Here is a 26,138-nt window from a genome sequence, read left to right on the forward strand (position 1 = left end):
AGTTCGAACTCTAGCATTCCATGCCCACCGAGCACCATCTATTACACAGAAGACGTGCAATCTGTAACCGAGATAAATCAGGCAGGGCCCGTAGTTAGTCTTGCTCTTTTGTTCTAACTGACAAGAAGGTGGAATTGATCACGTTTTCTATCCGATGCTTTTTATCATGCAGACAGAGCCATTGTGCTAGGAGTCTAGGTTTCTATTCCAATTTCACCTCAGACAACTTAGTGGTGTGTGGCAAGATACCAGAATTCTCTGGAAATCAGCCATCCCTAGGAGAATGCTACACGTTCATAGCACCTGTGAGCAAGGACATGGTTCTTATGTCTTTTGTTTCCTTTCCACACTCTATCCATATTAGGTGCATCAAGGGCCAGATGTATGTTTCTAGCATGGACAGTATCTATCACATAGTAGGTGCTCAGTAAATATCTGAATGAACTGAGCATCAGGGCAAGGACTCAAGGCATGGAACAGACTCAGGTGTCTCACCAGCTGGTTAGCACTCAAAGGCCTCCTCTGGATCATGAGTACCAGGGATACCCTCTTTTCTCACCACCACAAAGCTCTCCCTAGCACCTAACCCTGTACACAAGACAAGCATAGCCAATACAGAAAAAGTGAAGATTGAGTCTCTGCCCTTCTCTTTGCTGAGTGCAAATGGATCCTGTTGTGAAGAACACGACCGAGGAGTCTTCACACCCTCGGGAGGTGGGGGTGGGGGCAAGGAAAGAACTCTTAGGCACAGGCAGCATGCCTTTAGGCGACACACTCTAATATCTTGTGCCCCAGTCAGCTTTCCCCTATTCATTTGCATAGTCTTATTTTTATGGGCCTGCTCCACGTGGTTCACGTATAACAGTTCAAATGAATTTCCAAATATGACCAAGAGCCATCTGGTCCTTTGCAGAAAGCTGTGGCAATCTGGGAGTGTGCCAATTTCACGCCCAGCTTGTAACATACAGAAGACTTGTAAGAACGGTCAACTGTCCACATCTGGGTCTTCTAGACCCTCCTTAAGGTGACTTAGGAATACTTATAAAGGGAAGATATTTGTGTGTGTAGCCTCCTTCTGAAATTTGATCTTGTGATGAACCCCACAAGGCACCACGGCTTGTCATGAGATGCAGTAAGTTTACTTCTGTCGAATCTGATTTGTTTAAAAAATAAGGAGGGCTTGTATACCTTTTATAAATTTCATTTTTCTATTAATTCATTTTCATTAAATTTATGTGACAAATTGGAAATAAAAGAATACAAGCACTTCACTAGTGATAATTTGAGAAGCACCTTAGAGGGCAGTATTCTATGGGGTAAATGGTGAGTCCATAGACAGTCAGGATAAGGGGGACTCAGTGAAGGCCAGGCACCCAAGGAAGGCTTCCTGGAGGAGGGGCTCAAGGTGGGTTTTGGATAAGCAAAATTTAGACAAATGGAGAGGACCCTTGGGTCACCCCTAAAATATATAGGAGTATGTCTTGGTACAGACATGTTTCCAGGCTGCTTTTAGTACATCTACATTTTGTTTCTTTCTCACAGGCTAATTTTTCTTTCTCTCATTCTCTCTATCTTCTTCCTCCTCTCTGTGGGGATGACAAAGCATTAACAGGAAGTAAGTAAATGGAACATCTGCTTTCTGTTTCAGGAGCAACAGAGACCATCCAGGAAGATCCTTTAGGTTCCTATCCACACCTGGCTATGCCTCTGTGGTCATCTTCCCAAAGGAGCTGGAAGTCAGGGCAGGACACGGTGGGGGCCTCTTCCCAGCTCCCCAGACAGGACTACGAGGCGCTGCAGGAAAGGTGCCTGAGGGACGGCTGCCTCTTTGAAGATGACACCTTCCCAGCCACCCTGAGCTCTATTGGCAGCGGGCACCTGCTGCAGAAGCTGCCAGGGCACCTGCAGTGGAGGAGGCCAACGGTAAGGGATGGGGAGGGGGCTGTCAAACAAACACAAAATGTGTCAACCCAGACCTTCCTTCTGAGGGCTCAGGGCTTCCGGATACCCAGTCTTACTGCCATTGATCCCCATGAGAAGGGAACTGGGTCAGTCCCCACACACCCATTTTCCAGGAAAAAAACAGGGGTGATCTTGGGAGGGGTCTAAGATGTAGCTCCCCCTCAGGCCAGAAATAGGAAGAGCAACTGCAGCCAAATACAGTAAGGTACTGGTTAGCTTCCTCTGAGATGGCCAGGCATCCTGAGTCACAGCCAGTGCCGTCTGCCAGAGGGACACATTTTCACATTTCACACACCACTCCCCCCAAATCAGGCTCATGAGACATGTAAATTAAAACCCATGGACATGGACAATAGTGGGGTGAAGGCCTGGGGAGGCAATGAGAGTGAGGAGGGGTGGTCAATGGGAAAAAAGGGGAACATCTGTAATACTTTAAACAATAAAGATAAAATTAGAAAAGAAGAAAGAAGCTATTAATCACTACAAAAGTATTCTTCAGTTTATAAATGCATCAACCATTTCTTTAATAGGCAACTTTTCAATGTGTTCAAAAGCAATTAATCTCCCCCAGACTTGATTTACATGTAATTCCCGGAGCACTTTTAGTGAAATCAACCTGTACTACAAATTCTCCTCTTTTCTCTTCCCTAATCACCCATCGCCATCAAAGCCAGACTTATTAAGTCCCTACTGTGTGTAAGATTCCCAGTGCACCTCCTAGAGGGCAGTCATGATTCTACTTCTCCCAGAAAATCTTGGGAACTGCTGATATAGAGTTTGTCATACAACTGACCTTGAGTGGGTTGTGCCCACAAAGACTGAGGGACTGAGTGCAGGTCCTGGAGCACTAAATCCCTCACCCCATCCCAGGCCACATCTCAGTACAGAAAGCCCAAGAGGCAATTATTTGTGGGATTAGGGGCAGGAAGAAGTAGAGAAGTAGGACCTGACTTACATGAGCTTTAAGAAGGAATGAGAGGTACAATGGACAGAATATGTATGCCAGATTTTCTGGGACAGCCATGATTATATATATATATATATATATATATATATATATATATATATATATTCCATATTGATGTCCCCATATGTCCAGTTTGGGCATATGGGACCCAATGGTCACTGTGGCTCCAGGAGCTTCTTCTGGTCAGAAGGACAATTCCATCTGTCTCTGCAGGAACTGCACGTCAACCCCCACTTCTATTCTGCCGAGACCAAAAGGCTGGATCTGTGCCAGGGATTGTTAGGTAAGTCTGCACAGCTCTTGAGACACACACTTAGCAGCTGGGAGCCTGGCCTGGCTAAGGGGAAGAGGAGAATCAAGAGATTCTAATGGGGGAAATGGCCACCTGAATTCTACCTCGACATGCTGTGTCCTTTGCTGGGAAAATGGTAACAACTGGTCCTACCAGGATGCATGGGAATGTCAAAACCTGCCTAATCATAGCCCTAGCTGGTTTGGCTCAGTGGATAGAGTGTTGGCCTGCAGACTGAAAGGTCCAGGGTTCAATTCCCATCAAGGGCAAGTACCTTGGTTGTAGGCTTGATCCCTGGCCCTAGTAGGGGCAGTTGTGGGAGGCAGCCAGTTGGTGTGTCTCTCTTACATCAACATTTCTCTCTCTGTCTCTCCCCTCCCTTCCACTCTCTAAAAATCAATGGAAAAATATCCTCAAGTGAGGATTAAAAACAACAACAACAAAAAACAAAACCCCAAACTCACAAAAACCCTGCCAAATGATAATCTTCATTACGACTTTACAGATCTAAAGTCTTGTCTTAGGAAGATGTGCTCACTCTACTTTAGTCCCTGTAATGATTCCTTCTTGTCACTAGATGCCCCAGAATAGGGTCCACCAAGGCCTGTTCTCAAGCCAAGATTCTTTTTAGAAACAATCCTTGGCCATGAGAGAAGGCACATGTGTAGTGATACCCATGTTACAGACAGGGAAATGGAATCCAGAGGGCTGAGGCTTTCCCAGAAGAATATAAATCAGTTACAGAGACAGAAAGTTTGGTTGTGTTTGGGTCCATGTTCCTGAGGATGGAACATTTGAGAGGTTAAAAGCTTGTCCAGGAATATGGCTCAATTCTTGTTGTCAAGTCTGGGTTCCAGCCAATGCTCCGTGCCGCCCGCCCCCCCCCCCCCCCCCCCCCCGCACCACACTTTCTCAATCACCATCTTCCTCCCCAGTACATAATTCCCTTCTAAATTAGGCTACAAGTCCAGAAAGGATAGCAATTTGGACCAGGCATTTCTTGCATGTAATAAATCCTCAGTAGATTCCATCAGATACCTGTAGCATATACATGCATGTGCAGTACATCCATGCAGACACCTGGAGAGTGTGCATGCCTGTGCAGTACATCTGTGCAGATACTGTGTGCTGTCTGGCTTAGGTGACTGCTGGTTCTTGGCTGCTTTGCAAGCTCTGACTTTGCACCAGGACATCCTGAGCCAGGTCGTCCCCCTGAATCAGAGTTTCACCGAGAACTATGCTGGCATCTTCCAGTTCCGGGTGAGTGTCCTCCTGGTGCCCTAGTCGGGTGGAACATAGGAAAAAAGGTTCTTGGAAAAGTCGTGTCCTTGTCTCCTGGGCTGACCATGTTCCACTATAATCTTCATTCACCAGTGGGCACCCTCTCCTTCCAGTTCTGGCACTTTGGGAGGTGGGTACCTGTGGTGATAGATGACCGACTGCCTGTGAATGAAGCTGGCCAGCTGGTCTTCGTCTCTTCCATCTTCAAGAACTTGTTCTGGGGAGCTCTTCTGGAAAAGGCCTATGCTAAGTAAGACAACCATGTGAAATCTTTTCCCTTCTTCCCTTCCCTTCCCTTCCCTTCCCTTCCCTTCCCTTCCCTTCCCTTCCCTTCCCTTCCACTCTCCCTTTCTCTGTCTCCCTCATCAATGTTGAGGGAAGGCAAGACGAGGCAGGTAACATTTATGAAGTAAGATACTTGATTCAGTGCATATATGTGACATATCCAGAGCCTTTTATGTAGGGGTCACCCCACCTGAACAAATGTTCAAGAATTTGCCTTCACTAATGGATGGAGTTGCTCACAGGATAAGAATTCTGGGCATATATTTCCTCCTTTGCCCTGGGGTTGGGGGAAGGGTTAGCAGATGCATGCCCAGGGAATAACCAAACAAGGCTCCTCTGGACCATCCCAAGCTACAGCATAAATGCCCCTTCCCTTCTCTGCCTATGTTTTCTCTTCCCGGACAGGCTCTGTGGCTCCTATGAGGACTTGCAGCGTGGACAGGTGTCTGATGCCCTTTTGGACTTCACCGGTGGGGTGACAGTGACCATCAAACTGGCAGAAGCCCCTGGGAACCTCTGGGACATCCTAACCCGAGCCACCTATGGCAGAACCCTCATCGGCTGCCAGACCCACTCAGGGGTGAGACTGGGTGTCCTCCTTCTCTGCTGCCACCCTCTTCAGACACCAGTTGCTGTTCTCACCTCAGTGGGAGCCCCAAGACTTCTGCCAACCCCTGCACCTACCATCCTGATGTTCACCTTGAGCACCTCAAGGCAGGCAAGGCCACCATAGAGCACAGGCAGTGTGCAGAGAAGGGAGCTGACAGTTAAGTGTTGACCACATGTGAGGTATTCTATTGGCACAGCTGGTTCTTACTGTCTAATTTAATAACAACCAAGAACGTGGAGGTGGAGCAGGGATCCCTGGGTTCAGCTGTGCCTCCACCAGCGACCATGTGTCACCTTATGCACTAAGTTAGTGGCTCTGAATCTGAGCTCATCCTCTGTAAAGTGGTTATAATCCCTGCAGAGTGGTACCCTGACTTACAGGCTTGAATGAGATGGTGGGTGCTGAAGAGCTATGAAAACTGTAAGGTAACACAGGGCAGCGTGGGTCTCTCCCACCCCCTCCTCCTAACCCTTGCTCCAGCCAAACAGGTCCCTGGGTAAGCAGGACTGATGGTGCTCTCTTGTTTCTACAGAACGAGAGGGTGCTGGAGAATGGGCTGGTGGATGGGCATGCCTACACTCTCATAGGAATCAGGAAGGTGGGTAGAACCACGCCCCTGCCCCTGTTTCCCTTCAGCACCCCCTTCTCTCCTAGGGCTTCTTGCCAAAACCTGGGATCATCTTATTATCTGTGTCTAATCTGGGGTGAATTCTCTGGTGGGTCCTCCAGTGCCTGCCAAAGCCAGTGGGATTCCCCGTACCTCTGTACCTATTTTCTGGGGTCAAGTGGTAGGTCTAGCCTTTGCCACCATCACTGCACCATCCCAACCTCCCATTCCACGGGGAAGCCCCAAGTCAATTGGCCATCCATCCCTGCTGTGCCTCACAACCCTCCTTGAACTTCACTTCACTCCAGGTTCTTGCTTCTTTCTTACTTGCTCCTTTTCAGCAGTCTCCCAGTTTCCTCCCATAATATCTACCTTTTGAGCTCAACTAAGCATTGAAGGAGGAATCTGACAGGGACCGCGCCTACAGAGAACTTACAGTCAAGTATGGAGACAAACCATATCTGAAAATGATAAGAAAGCATAGGTGAAAGGTTTTAGGGATGCAGAAGCTAGGAGAGAAGACATTCAAAGGCTTTCCAGAGGAGGTGACACTGAAGTAGTCCCTGAAAGATGGTGGATTTATATGAGCAAAGGGCATTCCTGGCTGAGGGAACAGCATGTGCAAAGTGTGGAGATAAGCAATCAGTGGGTTCAATCTTAAAGAACCTCTGATATTCCCTAGAAAGGCTCACTTACCAAAAGTTCCCCAATTCCCTTTAATTTTGTTTCAAATTTCTCAAACTCAACTCATGCCTGAATTCTCCTTCCTCTTAGATATCCCCCAATCATTTGTGTGTGTGTACCAAGAATTTGACATTATTTTCATATTTATTTAGCAAAATTTATTTTTCGTTAACATTTGTATGTTTATTTTAATATTTTGTTTTAGATTTATTTAACAATATTTGACAAAACTTAGCACGTACTATGTGCTAAACACTGTCCTAACTGCTTCACCAATGTTAATTCACTCAATCTTCACAACATCCCTGTGCGTAGGTATTAGCGTCCCAGGGTTGCTGTAACTAATTATCACACTTGGGGGCGCTTAAAACAACAGCAATGTATTCTTTCACAGCTCTAAGGGCCAGAGTCTGAAATCAAGGCATCACTAGGGCAACACTCCCCCCAAAGACTCTAGGGGAGAAGCCTTCCTGCCTCTCACAGTTAGGGGTGGCTCTCAGCCTTCCTTCGCTTGGGAAGCATAGCTCCAAGCTCTGCTTCCATCTTCGTGTGGCCTTCTCCTCTGTGTCTTCTCCCCCCGAGCACCCCCCCCCACCTTTTTTATCTTGTCATTGGCTTTAGGACCAACCTGGATCCACGATGATTTATTTATTTATTTTTATTGATTTCAGAGAGGAAGGAAGAGGGAGAAAGAAATAGAAACATCAATGATGAGAGAGAATCATTGACCAGCTGTCTCCTGCAAGCCCCCCACTGGGGATTGAGCCCACAACCTGAGCATGTGCCCTTGACTGGAATCAAACCTGGGACCTTTCAGTTCACAGGCCGATGCTCTATCTACTGAGCCAAACCGGCTAAGGCAATGATTTCATATCAAGAATCTTAACTTAATTGCACTTGCAAAGACCCTTTTTTTCATATAGGTCACATTGGTAGGTTCTGGGTAGACACTTCTTTTGGGGGCCACCATTCAATCTTTTATAGCAGATGTGATTCTTAGCTTCATTTTACAGATCAGGAAACAGTCATGGAGAGATTAAGTAACTTGCCCTATGTCTCACAGCCAATACGTACCACAGTTATTTTCTCCTCTGCCAACTCTCAGGGGCCTCTGATCTTCCATTTCAAAGTCGCGTTTGCAGGTGTGAATCTCACCCAGATATCTGTAGCACCTGCCTTTGGCACTCGGACCAGCCCCCTAAACCACTTCCCATTTTGTGCAGGTGACCTGCCACCACAAGCCTGAATATCTAGTCAAGCTGAGGAACCCCTGGGGGATGGTGGAATGGAAAGGAGACTGGAGTGACAGGTGAACTTCTGAGATGGGCTGGGAGGGTGAGGAAGGGGTAGGTGAAGCCTGCAATGGAGGTCGCCATGTGCACACAAATTCCAAGGTGTTCTTCCCTTGGATCAGGAAAGTTTTCAGATTGTGAAGGTCAATCTCTCACATTTATAAAAGGTTTAATGATATCTAGATTGCTTTCTCATTCTTATAGTAATTAAGGTTAAATGTTTATTAAGAACTGGCCAGCGCTGTGCTAAGTCCTTTGAATTTTTATCTCATTTAACCCTCCAAATAATGCTATTATAAGGTCGGTGTTTTTAGCTGCATTTTATGAATGAAGGAACTGATGCTTAGACTAAATGGATTATTTAAGGTCTCAGAGCATGACTCAACCAAGGTCTTTGCTGTCTAGTCCAGTGTTCTTCCCCTGGCATGGTTCAATGCACTACTGGGCTTGTTGGGTCAGAGGTGGACAGATCCGAATTGGGCTCTACCTTCTGGTCCTATTTAGTGACCTTAGGTTGTTTTCTGCCCAGAGACAACTCTACAGGGATGGGGGCTTTACAGACTACAGACTGGCTATAGGGCACAGGCAGAAAGGGAGACCAGTGGTAAAGTCCTTCCCCTTCCTGCTATGAAGATTTATAATACCTGACTCTGTATAACACTTTAAAGGACAGAAACATGCCCACATACCCACTGTCACTTAATCATTTTTATAGATGAAGAAATGAAGGTTCAGAAAAATAAGTTGAATTCCACTTCTTATAGGATGTGCTGCACTTGATTTCTTATGCACGAGTAAAGAAAATTGTCAGAGAAGATGGGTCTATGTGGAAAATGGTACCCAAAGATATATATACATAGTTTTTTTTTAAGTGTTACCAAAATATAGCATCATGACATTGGTTTTAGTCTGTCTCACAGAAGAACAAGTACATACATTAGAGATGGGTGATGAATTAATTTACTTTTGTTAGTTGTGTGATCTTGGACAAGCTTTTCATTTCTCTGAGCCAGAGGTATGGTGAGGATTAAATAAAATGATGGGATTTTATTTCATAGAGTTCAATCTGCTGTTAATCCCATCTAGGGTATATTTTCATTTGAGATATTGCATTTTCTAATTCTAGAGATTCCATTTGAGAATATCTCCCACTTCTCTCATCATTATTTCCATAGTTCCCATTACAACTTGGCGAATATGGAATGGGTTTTAATGTCTTTATTTACTTATTCTATTATTTCTCTCATTTCTAGGATTCTTTGTCCTGTTTTATTCCTGGTCATGGATCACATTTTCTGCTTTTTTATATGCCTAGTAACTTTTTACTGGATGCTGGACATTGTAAATTTAAGTTTCTGAGTGCTGAATTTTGTTGCATTCCTTTAAAGGACGTTAGTTTTTTTTTCTGGCAGGTACTTAAATTGCTTAGGGATAATTCTGATAACTTGAAGTTTTATTTTAAAGCACTTTTAAGGCAGAGCTATAGAAATCTTTATTTCAGGGATAGTCTGACCCCACTATTAAGGTGTTGACCCTCTGGGATCTCTACTAAAGACCCCATATAGTCAACAAGGTCTTTCAACTCTGGCTGGGGGGACTTTAAATGATTCCCAGCCTGTGTCAGCTCTGGAAATTCTTCTGTGTATAGTCCAGTCTCATGGAGGATTTCTTTATGAATGCACAAATTTGATTTCAGCCAAAGACTCAAGGGAGCCCCTATGAAGTTCTCTGGAGCTACTTCTTTATGTAGCCCCCTTCTCTCAGGCACTTTGCCCAGCAAAATCTAGCTGTCTTGGCTTCCTTGAACACTGGACTCTGTCTCCTACACTCAGCAACACTGCTGTGTTCCTTTTGGGGTCCACTTTTCTACATCACTGCCCAGGGAAGTCTAGGCAATGTTAGGACTCACCTCCTTTGTTCCCTTCCTCTTGAGGTCCCGATCCTGTGCTGTCTGCCATCTCATGTTTGGAAACAGTTGTTCCTTATATTTTGTTTTAGTTGTTTATGGTATGAAAGTGATACAAGAAAGCCTTATCCTTCATGGCCAGAAATAGAAGTCCAAAATGATGGGCTTTGAAAAGAAATAATTCCAATACAGGTTCAAATAGCTTTGTGACATTTAATAGCCTTGTGGCTTCAAGCAAGTGATTTAATCTCTTAACCTCAGTTTCCTGATCTCTAAATTGGCAATAAGAACCCCTACCTTGTAAGGTTGTTAGCCTTGACTGAAATAAAGCACGTCAAGAGCCTAGCCCAGGAATTGGCTCATAGTGAACAATCCATTCCATTAATGTTATACGTTGCTTTTATAATGCAGGATGTGAGACTTAGTTGTCTGCAAAGGCAGCATGAAGATGAGGATAAATGACAACCCTTCAGCAAATAGAACATTTACTGAAGAATTTCTCGCATGTCCTCCACAATCCTTTCATTCCCCATGAAAACATGTCTTTTCTGTTTTCAGCTCAAGTACGTGGGAACTACTGAGCCCCAAGGAGAAGATGGTGCTGCTGAGAAAAAAAGATGATGGAGAATTTTGGTATTTGACTCTAGGAACAGGGACAAATGCCCTGGCTGACATTTGGTCACCCATCCAGCAAATATTTGTGGGGTACCCCACGTATGCCAGGCATCTCCTATACAGAGACTAAAAAGATCATTGTGGGGCTCACAGTCTAGCAGGGCAAACAGCCCCTGCAAACACACAGTCACAATCTCTGTGACAAGAGCAGTGACCACTGGCCCGGAGCTCAGTGGGTGCTCAGAGCAGGGTGTGGGGGTGGCCACCTCCTCCCCAACTTCTGCTCTGCTCTTGTGTCACTCAGTACACTCCATCTCAAGGTTATGCCTTTCTTGGCCTAGAAAGGAAATGAGAAAAGAAGGGACTGCAAAGTCTTGCCAAACTATAAGCCACCTCATCTGTGCCCTCCAGAGCCAAATTGCACTATTCCCACTGACTCTAAGGCCACCCACCTCTTATTATGAAGGGTCACCCAAACGCCCTGAGCTGATGCTGCTTCTGGCTGTCTGACAGAGACCCTTCTGTTCCCCTTTGCCTTTGCTTTTCACCCTTCCTATTAACATCCGCTCTGTTCCCAGGAGTCCTCTTCTCCATTGCCCATCCTTTCCAGATGACTGCCACCCTTTCTCTCTTTTGAAGTAGTCACTGAACTCAAGATCCCTGCAAATACTGTTATTTCCAACTCCAGATAAGTGAACTGAGCATCAGGCAGCTCAATTAGCATGCCTTGATTGCAAAGCCAGTGAGTAGGAGCAAAGATTTTTATCCATTAATGATTGAGAACAGGTTGCTGAACATCTATAAGTCAATTGACTGGTTATAAATGCCTCAATTCAGCTTTATCAGGGCAACCAGCAAAACAGCAACATTCTGCTCCGGGAGCCGTCGTATGAGGCTGTTTCCAGCCACAGGAAGGGGTTTCTCGGTAGCTCTGGCAACATGTGATGGACCCTCACACTGGTCTAGCCCGCCCCACTCCCCTGTCCAAGGCCTGCTGGGCTCTGCACAGGGGCATGGAGGATGGGAGAGGGCTGGGATGCCACTGCCTTGTTCCAGCCTCCCCGTTGGTCCTGATAGCTAGACATCATCTCATGTGTCTCTGTGCGGTTCCCTCTTCCTCTCCAGGATGACACTTCAGGACTTTAAAGTACATTTCAAGCTTCTGGTCATCTGTAAACTGACCCCAGGCCTGCTGAGACACGAGGTGGGCCAGAAGTGGTCGTACACCGCGCAGGAGGGGAGATGGGAGAAGGGGACCACAGCTGGGGGCCCCATAAAGTTGCACCAAGGTGAGTGTGTGCACAGGAGCTGGCCAGGCTTCTTGGGTCTAAAGTGGTAGCTTTTCCAGGCAAGGGGGGGGGGGGGGCGGGAGATGTGGGCAGAGCCACTGTGGATGGCTGTGCAGCTTGTGCCCTGCAGAGGGCATCTGGCTGAGGGGCGAGGGGGTCTGCTGGCCAAGCTGACTGCTCTGGCCCTGGGCTGTGTCCCTGGGAAGATGGGGCACCTTTGTTCCTAATTTGCACAAAGGCGTGGAAATCTCATTCAAGCTGCCAGCCCATTGGGGCTGCGTTTCCAGAGGGGCCTTTTCCTAATTAGCACCAGGAGGCCACAGGCACGCACACATGGTAAAAGGAAGGGTGGGACTCGTAATTATGTCATCTGCATTCGGCCCACCTGACCTAGAATTTGGTAGGGATCAAGATTTCTAGGTCCTCAATGACAGGAGACAAGCACATCTAAATTCTCAAAATGGAAGCTTTGGGGACCCCTGTCCCTTTCTCCCCAATGGAGGTGGTGAGTGATCCCTTTGGAAGGAAGGACCTGTAGAGTATGACCTCAGCGGGCTGTGGAGGCCTGAACTCTGGTGTCCCCCTCCCACCAGAGTGGTCCCCCCCCCAGCTGAAGCTGCCCTCCCTTAAAATGCAGATGCCTGGGGGCCATGGCACGCTCTCCCCAGTTAGTTAGAGTCACTTACTCGGGCTGCAGCTGCTTATGGGACAGGAAGCCTGTGCCTGGCACTGTGAGAATAACTCTCAGCCCGTGTGTCTGTAGAAGAATTGGGTGGTAGCGGTGAAATGGGAGGGTGGATAGAGCTGAGGCTGAAGAGACCTCGACTCTATCCAGATGAACCTCCGGGTGGGAATCCTGGGGCTGGTGCCTGGATCCATGCACCTCTCAGTGTTAGGGGAGCCACATGCTGGCAGAGTCGAGGACTTGTCTCACTTGCTGTTTTCAGCCCGAGACACATTTTGGAAGAACCCGCAGTTCCTGCTGTCCGTCTGGAGGCCCCAGGAGGGCAGGATGTTCCTGATGCCCTGCAGCGTGCTGGTGTCCTTGCTCCAGAAGCCCAGGCACAGGCACCGCAACCGGAAGCCTCACCTCGCCATCGGCTTCTACCTCTTCAGGGTAGGTGGGATGTGGGGGCAGGCGGCCTCACATGGGGTCTCCGGCTGTTGTCCTTTCTTCCTGCTTCCCGTCCTCTTCACTATCCGTGTCTGCCTACCCACAGACCTGGGCGCACATCCTGGCACTGTCCCTCAGCAATGACTATGTGATCCAGGACAAGTCATGTTCTTGCACTGAGCATCAGTTTCTTCATCTGTAAAATGGGGACAATGATATTTATGCAAAGAACAGAATAAAAGACCACGTGGCAGTGCTTGTCCGGCACATAGTTTACAATCGATACTGGTTTCCTTTTTGTCTCTGAAAAAGCCAGGGTTGCCTTCCCTCAGCCTTTTCCAGAATTCCGATGGTGGGTTAAAATGTCATTGGAACAGAAGGGAAGGGGTCTCCGGGTAGAGTCTTCCTATATATCAGCTTCCATTCGAGTCTGTGCTGGTGAAGAGCTGGATTCACTGACAAACGAGGTCTCCTTTGTTTGTTTTTCAGATGAGCAGGGTGAGTTCCACACTTGACCAGCTGGCCCTGGTTTGGAGTGATGTCAGCTGTGGCCCAGCCACTGTGAAGTTCGGTTTGACCGGAGCAGCCTTTTCCAAGGAGCTCTGAGAATGTCTGACAAGGATGGCAACTGCCTCTGTGTTGGGGTCGGAGGGAGGGGGTGATGAGCTTCTGCTGTTCTTTCCTATCCAAGGGCCCCAAGAACTGCTTATGCCTCTACAGGGAGGTCTCTGAGCCTGGTGCAGAGCCCATAAATCTTAGAATTTATTAAATCCCTACATAAATACCTAGGGCCAATATCGAAGACTGTCACAGCACAGGAAGGCTGATAAATCACAGCCCTGCCTGAGTTATGAAGCCCACAGTAAAATAGATCTATAACATGTGAGACATGAGGAGACCATGCGGCCCACCTCCTCGGGGACAAGGGATAAAGGATTGGAAAATGGGACAGAAATGTGAGCAGAGGACAACAACTCTGCATTTCAGGTGCAGTGACAGCCTGGAGGGCTCTGTGAAGGAGGCATGGGCCATCCCGCCCAGCCTCTGCTGGGTGGCAGCTATTATTTTGGTTCCCAAAGAACACAGGAGTGAAAACCACAATTTTCTCAGACTGGACTAAACAATGTAAAAGGATTTTTATACAGAAACCATTTTGCACTGGGTGTCTTGGGTCAGTTTTGTGTGTGTGCATTTTTTTTTTTCCTCCTGTGGGAACACTGAGCGATCCCTAAGTTGCCTATTCATTTAAAAAGAAAAAAAAATGTTTCTATCAGGACTATTTCTAAACAGAATTTGGGTCAACTACAATAAAACTGTAAATAGAACAAAACTGTGAGTCACTTAAAAACTTAAAAGGCAAGAAAAAAGTAATAAATAAATGAAGGATAATTAAGCAGGAAAATTTCAGGAAAATGAAACTTGGGACAACTAGTATGACTAATTATAAAATTTAGTTCTGCGATTCCTGGCAGCCAAGGCCAAGATGGCAACAGGATGATTCTGTAGTTCTCATTGTCTGATAAAAGAAAGCGTATGTCATCAGGAGAGACATTTGTGTCCCCAGCCCTGAGTGCAATCTGTGAAATATGTCTTCGCTTGGATGGATAGTGTCTTTGTTAACAGCTGTAAAGGAGCCCCCATATGGACCTCCTCTTCCTCCACAGCCCTGAGTGGGAGCAAAGGGAAGAGGGAGCAAGAGAGGAAAAATAGAGAAAAAGGGAGAAATAAAAAAGGGAGGCTATGGGGGGGGGGGGAGAGAGAGAGAGAGAGAGAGAGAGAGAGAGAGAGAGAGAGAGAGAGAGAGAGAGAATATGAATATAAGATTAAAACACACACACACACACACACACACACACACACACACACACACACACACATCCAGGCGATGTCGGAACCAGAGCCCTGATTCAGGTCTTGTGAGCTCCTGTCCAGTCCTCCTTCCCCTTGAGGCAATTTTCACTGAGATGATGTGAAAGTCCAGTTTATTTGTATGTAGCTGTTATGATGGTGGGAAGTTGGTAGGTGATGCATCTGCATCTGTGAGCATAATCAACCTTGAACTTCATCACATGCACGAACGCAGTCTCAGGAAGTGTACAGAACATGGGCATTGGGAATCTTACCAGCTGGGTGGCTTTGGCCAGATGACTGAACTTGGAAAGTGCAGGCACAGTGACATTGCTCACTTTATTTTGTGTAGGAGGTTGTTTTCACTGTTACGGCAAATCAATTGGTAGGTGTTCATTCCGCCCCACAGAGGGTTCCAGCAAATGTGCCCACTCCCGATATGTTCTATCTTCATCTCCAAGCTCCTCACTCTTTCATCCCATCCTCCACTGGGGCAGGTTGAATTTGACAGATAAGAGGCCACCTTACTCCTGGCTCCTGGCCACAAGCCCAGGGTAATCTCTTCAACTGGTGCCCTCTGTCTTCCATCTACAGTTCTATGATGACCAGAAGAAACTGCCCCCTGAGTTCTTCTTGCAAAATAACCCCCTAAGTTTTCCTGAGGCATTTTTCCCAGAAAAAGAAGTGAGTCAGGAGCTGTGGCTGGAGCCGGGGACGTACCTCATTGTGCCCTGCACATCGGAGGCCTGGCAGGAGTCAGAGTTCGTCCTCAGAGTCTTCTCCAGGAAGCACATCTTCTAGTAAGGACACAGGCCTCTCCTGGAGGTCGGGCCCAGTCGGGCCAGGGACGATCAGGAGCATGAGGTAGGGAGGCAGCAGATGGGGTCTCTGTGGCCAATACAGAAGAGAGATCGGGAGATCAGGAGAGCAGGGCAGCTCTCCACATGGAGGACATCCTTCCCTTCTTCCTTCCACTCTCTTCCTACTAACACATGACCACTGCTAGACATTACAGAGAAAAAGACAGGACAGGCACAGGCATGGCCCGTGTCCTCCAGAAGCTCAAGGTCTGGAAAGGACACAGTCACATGAGCAGTTATTTTTGTTATACTGTGTCCAGTGGAAGCATTTATCTGCACAGGTGTTAGAAGAGCATCAAGAAGGAGCATCAGCTAACCTTCCATGATCCTGGGGAAAGCAGGGATGGTGATTCCTAAGGGATGACAGGGATGGTTGCGATGAGGGGAGGCTGTCATCATACAGCAGGCCCAGACACTGCAAGTGTGTGCAGGTAAACCAATATGCACACATCCCAGCCAAACTTAGTATTTGGCCTATGATTGTTTTGACATGACAGCCCTTCAATGCTTAGATTTCAGTTTTTTCCTTCATGTTTTGACCATTGATAGTTTGACTTGATCTCAAGCATCTAAAATATAAGTAAGAATTGTTAGATGAGGGTAGGAGGAAGTAAAGGGTGTGCCAGGCAGAGGGCTTGGCGTGAGCAAAGGCATGAGATGAGAAACAGCACCGGGCACATGAGGAGATACAAGCAGTGTGTGTGCCATGTGTCTGGACCTACACTTCATGGAGAAGTGGGAGGTGAGGTGTGAGAACTGGACAGGTCCACATGATGCATCAGCTAAAGAACTGGGAAGAGTTTCCGGGGGAGGGAGAAGATTGGCCAAAAGGTTCCCAAGATGATCCCCAAGAAGGAATTCTTTCTTTTGTTTTCCCTCAGTGAAATTGGCAGCAATTCCGGAATTGTCTTCTCTAAGGTAAGTAGTCGGTGGAGTTTCGCATGGCTGGGACTGTTTACCAAGCCAGGGTGCTGGGTTTCTCCCCTCATGTTCAGGGCTGGGGAGAAAGTCCTCAGATCTTGCAGACCCTACTCTGTGGCACGTATGATACATTAGCTATTGTGCCCTAAGAGTACCCAGATTCTGCTGGTTTTGCACCAAGAGAACTGCCCTTCTGGTCAGGTCCTGTCTTCAAGGGCCCAGAGCCCCAGGGGCATGAGTTATACCTTTACCTTCTTCTGCTTCTCTCTACCTGGTGCTTCTTTTGCCCATTTCACTGTTTGCTACTTCCCCAAAGGCAGCAAGAATTAGAGAAACGAGGGCTGTGTGAATGCTGTGGTAGAAAATTTTAAGACAGTGCTCAAGGTCAAACTTCTGGATCTCAGAAACCTGGGAGCTGTGAGACATGAGTTATGTGTACGAGAGCGCGTGTATCCGGGTGAATAATTGCATCTTTCTATGTGTCTGTTCCTGTAGGAAATAGTAGACCAAACTGAAGGGCATGATGAAGTCTTCACCAAACTCTTTGAAAAGGCAAGTTGAAGAGGTGTGGTAGCCAGAAGTGGGCAGAGCAGGGGCAAAGTGGAGCAGATAACTGCACGGATATGTGTTTGCATCTGCCTGACCTTGTGTATGAACTGTGATTTAAGGTTACCTGTTCTCCAAGCTGCCACTTTCTATTCAAGTCCTCAGTCTTTAGACAAATGCGTGGAGCTGCTGTCTCCAGAAGGCTCCTGTAGAATGCCTATCTGTTCTTGGAAGCTACACTAATTAGTTGTAGGGGAAAATGGAATATAGCAGAGTCAGAACTCAGTGGTAGGAGTGGGGAGGCATGGCAATGACCAGCCTTGGGGGCCTGGGGAGGGACATTAAGGGAAGCCCAGAGAGAAAGACCTCTTGGGTGGTTTTTTGGAGAGGAGGTGGACCTGGTAAGAGGACCTTATGAAGGTGGAGGGCCCTGGGCTACACACCTGGTCTCCTTGAGTTTTCTTCCCTGGCCTGATCCAGATCCGAAGGAAGCGGCAAGTGTGGAGGGCTCTAGAGGTCTGTCTGTCCCTAACCTGCAGGACACTAAACCTATTTGGAAATGGGGCGAGAAATACATTGGAAATCTGGGGTCTGACATCTGCGCGATTTCATTAAAAATGGAAGAGCATGTTAGTAACACTGTGGATTTAATTAATATCTTTCCTGCCCTCCCATCTTCTCTCACATTCACCCCTAGTGCTTTGCCTAATGTAGCCAGAGGCGGTATGTCAAAATTTAACGTGTGTTGTTTGTAAAAGTTTTTCTCTATGCCAGGGGTTTCCAAATATTTTCTGCTGCCACCCTTTTATGTAATGAAATCTTATCGAGAATACCAATATATCTGAAACGGGTTAAAGTTGTATATTATTGCCTAGGCCAGTGTGGCTCTGTTGTTGAGCCTTGTCCCATACACCAAGAGGTTGCTGGTTTCGTTCCCTGGTTGTGAAACTCGATCCCCAGTAGGGGGCATGTAGAAGGCAGCCTACTGATGTTTCTCTCTCTCCCTCTCCCTTCCTCTCTCTCTAAAATCAATAAGAACACACTTAAAACATTTTTTTAAAAATTGTATATTATGAATATGTATCCATTTGATAAGTTTAAATTTGTGATCTTTGTACTTTGTTAACATAATTTCAAGTTAAATGTTAATGTAAAGAATTGCTTCTGATGAATCTAAAATTAAAATCTGGAATATTGGCTGAGGATATTTTATTAGGAGTAAAATTTAAACCAAATTGTTTGCTCAGCTCATGAAGCATCTCCATAGAACCCAGATGAAAAGCCACTGCTCTCTTAGGCTGTTTCGTAAGAGTCCTGCCCGGCTGGGGTGCTCTGGGCTTGGCACCCAGTTAAAAACTATTGTACAAGTTCTTATGAAATTCCAGATTCAATTCCATGACTAGTCACATTCCTTATGGGCAACATCATGGTGTCACTTATTCTGCCCAGAAATGGCATCTGTGCCACGCTGAGCGGATGCTGGAGAGGACGTCCTAGGCCCTGTGAGCTGGGCCCCTCTGCATCTAGCGAGCCTCCCATAATGATGACTTTTCTCCCGTCCCTCCGCTTTCACTCCAGTGTCCGGAAATAAATGCAGCTCAACTGCAGAGGATCCTGAACCAGCTGACCTGGTCAGGTGAGTACTTTGAAGCTGTGCCTCCTGCAGGACTCAGGGACACCACCATTCTGAACTCTGGGTCTGTGTCCCTTTCCACTGGTGGCATGTGGGAACTGCTGTGTGCGGGTCCCCTGAGCAGCTGTGTCTTACACCAGGATGGGTCCTGTGGTCCGATAGAGTAGTAAGTGAATTTACGCAGCTTGGAAATTAGTTTCCTTTTTTGTTTGTTTGTTTTGCTGAGTTTGAGTGAGGAGATAGATGAAAATGAAGATTTCTGCTATGTTCCTAGTTTGAGAAGAATAGCTGAGTACTTTCTTCTTGGCATATAAATTCAATGTGGAAAAACTATGCCCACTTCCTCAACAGGGCAAATAAATATTAAATATTGACTAGTCCACTAGGGGGCGCTCTGATGAATTCATATTTAAGTGGATGAACCTGTAAAAATCTCGAAGTAGGAAGCACATCACCTAGCAGGGCTACAAACAGGTGGTGAGGAGGCCGTCAGGTGAAGCCTGGGATACATCATTAGGAAAGCTTAAAGTTCATATAAAAGCAGTTTATATTTTGAGTGAGACTAACATGATTTCTCCAGGGAGGAAAATAAACTTCAAAATGAAAAAAGTAAGCCAAAAAATTAAAGGTTATTTTCTACCTCACATCTGTGATTGCTTCTTCTTTATAAGAAAACAAGACTTCAAACCCAAACAAGTTACAGGCCAGGGCATTGTATAACCCAGGGCTTGAAATAACTTCCAGATGGTTTCTCAAAGTGTGCTTAGGGTACAAGAGCCAGAAGAAGAGACTCTAGAAATGATAGGATACAAGAGTTCTCCCTCTGCCCCACTTGGAAAAAAAATCCCAGGGAAATTACCTAGAAGAATGCACTTTAAAAGTGGTTCAAATGCTGCCTTAGCCGGTTTGGCTCAGTGGATAGAGTGTTGGCCTGCGGACTGAAGGGTCCCAGGTTCAATTCCAGTCAAGGGCACATGCACGATCTCCAATGGGGAGTGTGCGGGAGGCAGCCGATCAATGATTCTCTTTCATCATTGCTATTTCTTTCTCTCTCTCTCTCCCTTCCTCTCCAAAATAATTTTTTTTAAAAAAATGGTTCAAATGCCTTGATCACAAATATGCAAATTGATTTTCCAAGGAATATACAGACAGATTGCTTCCATTCATTCCCCTGAGAAGGTTCTGGTTTGATAGGTCAGGGAACTACTGTGAATTTTGGTGAAGTATTTGGTAATGTCTCCCACAATAAAGGATGACATGTGGCTTTGAAAGTAGCAATATGAGATGCATTCACAAGTTGTAGCACCATTCCCCAAAGTTATATAAATATAAAACCAGAGGGATCATTCTCCATTACAGCTGAGTATCTAGATGTTTAGAGGAAAATCTTTGGGTTCTGTTCTTACCCTTCCCCTCAACCCTGACCCCCCCGCCGCCACCTGACCCCTGCTTTCACTTCCTCAACTTTTATTAGTGGTCGGGAAGCAGACGTGGAAGGCAGGTGGACCAGATGTGCAGCTGGCACAGTGCTGGGAGGAAGCGTTATCTTAGACAGCAGAATTGAAATTTCAGAACATTCACTACAAGCTGTGCCCTAACCCAAAGATGAAATGAAGTCAGGATGATCATTCAAAACTACCATTTGGTTACTTTTTTAAAAAAATGTTTGCACACGTTCCTCACAGAAGAGACTTCATTTTGTGGCAATTGATGGGAACGATATCTGGTTAATTTAGGTGACCTCGAGCTTAACATGAGCTGATAGTTTTAAATTGTTGCCATTAAATGAGCTAATTCAGATTTAGGCTGTAGCTAATGGAAGCATTTAGATTTGTGTGTTTGAAATTGTGTTCCAAGAAACATTAGAAACCGAGAGGTTTTATTAAGTGTTCCATGAAATAGAAGGGATTAGGTTCTGTGGTCAATTGCGCTTGGGAAATTCTGTGTCAATCAAAATTTCAGTGTTGGCCTCTCAGTATGTATCATGTACTAAGGTGTCTGGTGAATGGAGAAAAGCACCTATAGATACAAATTATTTCAAATTTGAACTCAAAGCTCTTTGTGTGTAGAAAATCTTCCTTGGAAACATAATTTGGAAAATGCAGACTGAAAAATTTGCAAGTGATAGACCCATTTTCATATATACTCTGCTTAACCAAGTTGCATCTGAAGGGTGCTATCCAGGCTTGGTACCATATTTTAGAGCAAGGGTCTTCAAAGTTTTTAAACAGGGGGCCAGTTCACTGTCCCTCAGACCGCTGGAGGGCCGGACTATAGTTAAAAAAAACAAAAAAAAAAAACTATGAACAAATTTCTATGCGCACTGTGGGCCCGGGACGAGTCGGCTGCTAAGCAGGATAGGCAGCGGCACCCGGCGGGCCAGATAAATGTCCTTGGCAGGCCGCATGTGGCCCACAGGCCGTAGTTTGAGGACCCCTGTGAGAGATAGCCTTTTCTGAGGAAAGGCCTCCATTCACTAGGTCTAGAAGAAGGTGATGAGAGTTTAGAAACCATATGGTCTGGGGAACCATTGGAGAAATGTGGAGAGGAGACAAATACCCATTTATGCTTTTCTGGAGGCAGAATGAGGACTAGTGAGTGGAATGTATAGAAGCTTCCTTTGGAATTAACTTAGGAAGTGTCTCCTGAATGGAACTAGCCATCCATGTGAGCACCCATAATTGACTGACCATCGTCAAGACATCTGAGGAAAGCATCCCTATTTTAGGTGGGAGCTTGAACAAGTTGATCTCTCAGATCTCTCACCATAGCTCTCTGATGCTGGCCCTTGCTGGGTGCATGGGGTGAGTTCTTCTGCCCCACTTTGTAAGCAATGCCAGGCTACGATTAGGGTTCTCCTCAGGTATTTACATACAACTTGGGTGCAAGGATCACCACCAAGCGTCCCCTCTCTCCATGGCTCTTTGTCTCTTCCCTTCCCACATAAATGATGGTTACCGGAACCTGTGGCTGGCCTAGGCAGCCCTGTCTGGTCCCATTAGAAAAGGGCCATGTCATGCCATCCTGGCCAGCCCCCATGTGCTCTTCCTGTTCCTCTCCAGGTCTGGGGAGCACACAGCCCCTCTTCAGCCTCGATGCCTGCCAGAGCATCCTGGCCCTACTGGACGTATCCTTACTGGTCTGTGGGAGGATGCACGCTGCTGGTTGAGAGCTCCACCCTGAGCCAGGCTGCCTGGGTGTGAATCCCAATCCCAGTGCGTACCAGCTGGGTCATCTTGGGCAAGTCACTCAGCATCAGAGTGCCTGCAGGTCCACATCTACAGCGTGAGATGGATTCAAGCCTGGTCGGTAGGGGTCATTGTGAGAATGCTAATGGGACAAGCTATGTAAAGTGCTTGGGGCAGGTCTGTCTTCAAAAAAGTGATCAATATAAACTATTGATAACAATAGTCTGATAGTGCCGATGAGGCAGCTGCAGGGTGGTGGTTAGTTTCCAGATTTACAGGGTACTTAACAAGAGTTCAGGATTCTAAGTTTTCTGTTTGGTGACCAGGCAGTGGCTGCCCCCATTTACAGATCAGAAGCCTGGAGCTCAGAAAGTTCAACAACTTTCTGGAACTCAGGTCTCCTGGTTCTCAGCCCTGCGGTTTTCCTAGCAAACCTTCTGCCTATCTGAGTGGACACTTTATTCAAAGTTTGGTTGTCCGTACCACAGATAGGCACATAGGATGGATGTGTGTGTGGGAGGGGGGTGGGGAACGTTGCAAATACAAAACACAGTCTTCGCAGAAACTTTGCAGAGGGCGTGGACAGCGTGGGATGAAGGTCAGGTGTCCCAGCATTGGAGCAGATCCCAGCCTTGTCTCCAGCTGCATGAACTTGGATGCAATCAGACTCTCTGATCATCTGTCACAGGGGCCAGTAGACACCTATCTCACCTACCAGTTGAAAAAGGAGTCCCACCAATAAAGAAGCCTGTCTCCCTAATGCAAGGGTATCAGGACACAATGACAAGGCCAACCACTAAGCTGTTGACTTTTCATAATGACTGAATATAAGAAGCATTTTGAGCCACCTGATTCCTTCCATAACTTGGTTTTAGCAATAATGAAAAAATGTCAGTATGTGCGTTTAAAATTTAAATCACCTCAAATTGGCCACGTCAAAACATCCGGCTTCACTAAATACATGGTAGCTGTTGTCATTGCCACCGTTACCACCACCATCAGCACTTCTCTCCGTGCTGCTGTGTTTCAGCTCCTTCTGTCCTTTCTAGCAAGGGCCAGGAGCTGGACTCTCTGGCAAGGGGAGGCCACGAGAGATAGCTGACCTTGAACAGGGCTATCCATACATTGCACACTGCTGTGCGGAGGGCCGGCCAATCCCTGCTTCCAGAGGCATAGGTGAAACGCCCCTCGCAGCTTTGACCTTAACCCTGCTGCCAGCTTAATGCCTCAGGCACCGTGAGCATCCAGGAATTCAGGGACCTGTGGAAGCAGCTGATGCTCTATCAGGTAAGAACATGTCTTGACCACACCTCCTTGCAGGATGCTGCAGAAAAGGCAATCCTGCAAAGTCTGTAAGGTACTTACTTCTCTCCCTTTCAGCCCTGTACACCCAACTACTCACTGGATCCTCTCTACTCTGTCTCCAGTGAGGCCTCCTTTGCCCTGGCAACCGCAGAGGGCCTGTTGCACTAGTCCCCTGACTCTCTAAAGCCCACAGGAGATCAGATCACTTCCCATGGCCCTCAGAGGAAGTCCACACTCCTTAGTGTGGCATTAAAGTCCTTCACAAACTGGCTCCTTCCTACTTTTCCAGTCATTGCTCACAACTCTCCCCCCTGTCTCCAGAGTCATCAAGTTGGAAGCCCTTCAGTTTGGATATTGCGCTGAGATTAAACACCTTCATGCATACCCAGACTGTCTATCCCCCATGACCAAAAGACCGCTCCCTTTCTCAGAGGCTTAAGAAGAGATGGGAGAGGTGGTGGGATCCTGGATGGACCCTCCACCGTGTCCTTATCCTGGCAGCAGGCCCTGCCGATGGAGCCTACACTCCCAACTGTGTCTGCAGCGTAGACACTGTTGGCACAGAGGGGCTCTCGGGTGGTGCTTGGAAACGCCTGGCTCCTTTAACATTCGGTTCTTCGTAGGCGGTTTTCCACAAGCAAGACAGTAACCAGTCAGGATGCCTGAACTGGTCCCAGCTGCGGGCCGCCATGAAGGGTGGAGGTAGGCCTGAGGGCACCTGGTGCTGGAGGGCATACACAGGAAGGGGGCGGGAGGAGTGCATGGCATTCTGGAGTAATTCTAATGCACAATTACTCCCTGAGTTCAGAGATCCAAACATGTGGACCTACAAACAGCAGAAACATTTGTTACTGTCACTATAATCACTGCTAACAATTATTGAGGGGTGGCCCATCCACACTCTCATTTAATCTTCAACAATGCCATGTTCTCACCCCCACTTTACAGAGGAAAAACAGTGAAGCTCAGGGAAGTTAGGTAACTGCCTGGGTTTAAATACAGGACCACCAGGCGCCAAAGCAGAGGGTCTTGACCCTGGCAGACTGCCTTCTGCCTTGAAGGCCAGTGACCCTCTGGATGAAAAGATCCTCATGCTGGTTGCCCAAGGGGAGCAGGAATGGGGAGTGGAGATAAAATGAATGGACTAAATAATTAAACAATTCACAATGAAGCCCATAAAGGAAGACCCCCATGCTTTCAGGATTCAGGGCCCAGGAGAGAAGGGACAATTTAAATAAAGGGTCTCAAATGGGAGGGGATCTGGGTGTGACGTCCCCGGCACCGAGGGCAGGAGTCCGTGTTCACTGCAGGAATCGTGCTCAGCGATGACATCTGCCTGCTGATGCTTATCCGCTACGGCGGCCCCAAGCTCCAGATGGACTTTGTCAGCTTCGTCCTCTTGATGCTGCGAGCGGAGAAGACGGAGAGTGAGCTGCTGGGAAGCATGGAGGGCGGGGCTTCCTCTGCACTGCTCCTGGATTGCCCCCCTGCCCCCAGTTCCGGCAGGAGGGAGGACAGCTGCCAGTGCAGAAACGGCAGGCCAGGGAGCCGGGCGGGATGCTGGCTTCGTGCCTGCCAGTCCCGGCTGCATCTACCCACACTCACTTGCACCCTGCCTTCTCCAGAGGCGGAGGTTTGAGGCAGCTCACTTATAATAAGTATGGCCACATGTGGTTCCACAATTGGGTTCCCAGTGAGGGGACCTATAGGGGGAACGAGTTCATAATATTTTCAAAACATATTAGCTGTGTTTCTTTCTTCTGCATTTTCACAGGTGTCTTCCAAAACTTAAGCCAAGATGGCAAAGGGATATACCTCCAGAAGCCAGAGGTAAGATTTTCTCCATGGGGTTGAATCACATCATCTAAGGTAGAGAGGCCACTGCAGGGCCAGGCTTCTGTGAAGGAAAAGGGTTTGGGGGCGCCCTTTATTCTACTGAGTTCAGGATGTGGCACTGAATTAATTAATTCATTCATTCATCAAATATGTACTGAGCACACACTCTGTGCTTCACACATATGAAGGGAACAAGAGACTGACTCAGTGTACCCAATGCCTATGATCATGATCATGCCATGTGACAAATCCACACAACTTCAGTGGTGACGACAGCACTTATTTAGATCCCCAGTCCCATGCTGGGAGTCAGTGGGACTCAGCTATCTGGCTAGTGATTGTGGGTGAGCGGGGGCTTTTCTGGCACCTTCACTGAGGAAGGCTTGCCTTACTCAGGACAATGACAGTATCAAAGGGGAGTGAGTTGAAATATGCAAGGTCTCCACACCCGGGGACAACGTGCCTTGCAGCTCATTCTGTTGTCTAAAGCAAGTCACGTGGCCAAGCCCGCTTCCAAAAGTCACTTGCAGAGGGCATGGACCTAGAGGGCGAAGACCTGGGCCAGCAATGAGCTTGACCACAGACAGTCACAGGAGAGCTGGTCTAGGTAGCATGTTCCACAAAGGCCTTTCAGGCAGAGGTGGCATTGAAGTTGAAACCTCAAAGATGAGAAAGAGCCAGGGCAGGCAGAATGGAGAGCAGGAAAGGCCCAGGCCAGAAGGAATGGCAAGTACAATCCTGGCTAGAGTGTAGAGCATGAGGAATCTGTGAGTCTGAAATGATCAGGACATACAAGCCAGAAATAAACCTCATTCCAGGAGTTGGTTTAGCCTTCCCCATATGGGAAGAGATTCTTAGTCTCTGAGCCCTTATTTTGAATCTCATGCAGTGCTTTGCACATAGTAGGTGCTTGACAAATGTTGTTGAGTGAATGAGGTGATATGCTGAGGAGAAGACACATCTGTGCCTGACACCGATTGTCTTCCTTGATCATTCAAACTGCGTGGGTTTATTGAGCACCTGCTATGTGCCAGATGTGGTGCTAGCTGGTGTTTGCTGCAAAGACATTGCAGTCTGGAGGCTGCTCTTTCTTTCTA

At 47.1% G+C, this 26,138-nt stretch overlaps 1 protein-coding gene across 1 annotated transcript; it reads left to right on the top strand.

The window, feature by feature from the left end:
* Positions 1-1,701: 1,701 nt before the first annotated feature.
* CAPN14 (calpain 14) lies at positions 1,702-25,464 on the top strand (the record flags this gene model as incomplete). The annotated part of the gene is made up of 20 exons (XM_080684967.1): positions 1,702-1,923; positions 3,143-3,212; positions 4,363-4,481; positions 4,616-4,752; positions 5,193-5,367; positions 5,933-5,995; positions 7,912-7,997; positions 10,445-10,519; positions 11,627-11,790; positions 12,738-12,907; positions 15,347-15,552; positions 16,494-16,530; positions 17,029-17,085; positions 18,658-18,715; positions 21,775-21,839; positions 23,119-23,187; positions 23,829-23,907; positions 24,516-24,632; positions 24,980-25,035; positions 25,438-25,464. 20 exons carry the CDS (start codon positions 1,702-1,704, stop codon positions 25,462-25,464), a joined length of 2,052 nt encoding a protein of 683 aa, XP_080541093.1.
* Positions 25,465-26,138: the final 674 nt, after the last annotated feature.

This window comes from Plecotus auritus (assembly GCF_963455305.1).
Source record: "Plecotus auritus genome assembly, chromosome: 8".
NCBI lineage: Eukaryota > Metazoa > Chordata > Mammalia > Chiroptera > Vespertilionidae > Plecotus > Plecotus auritus.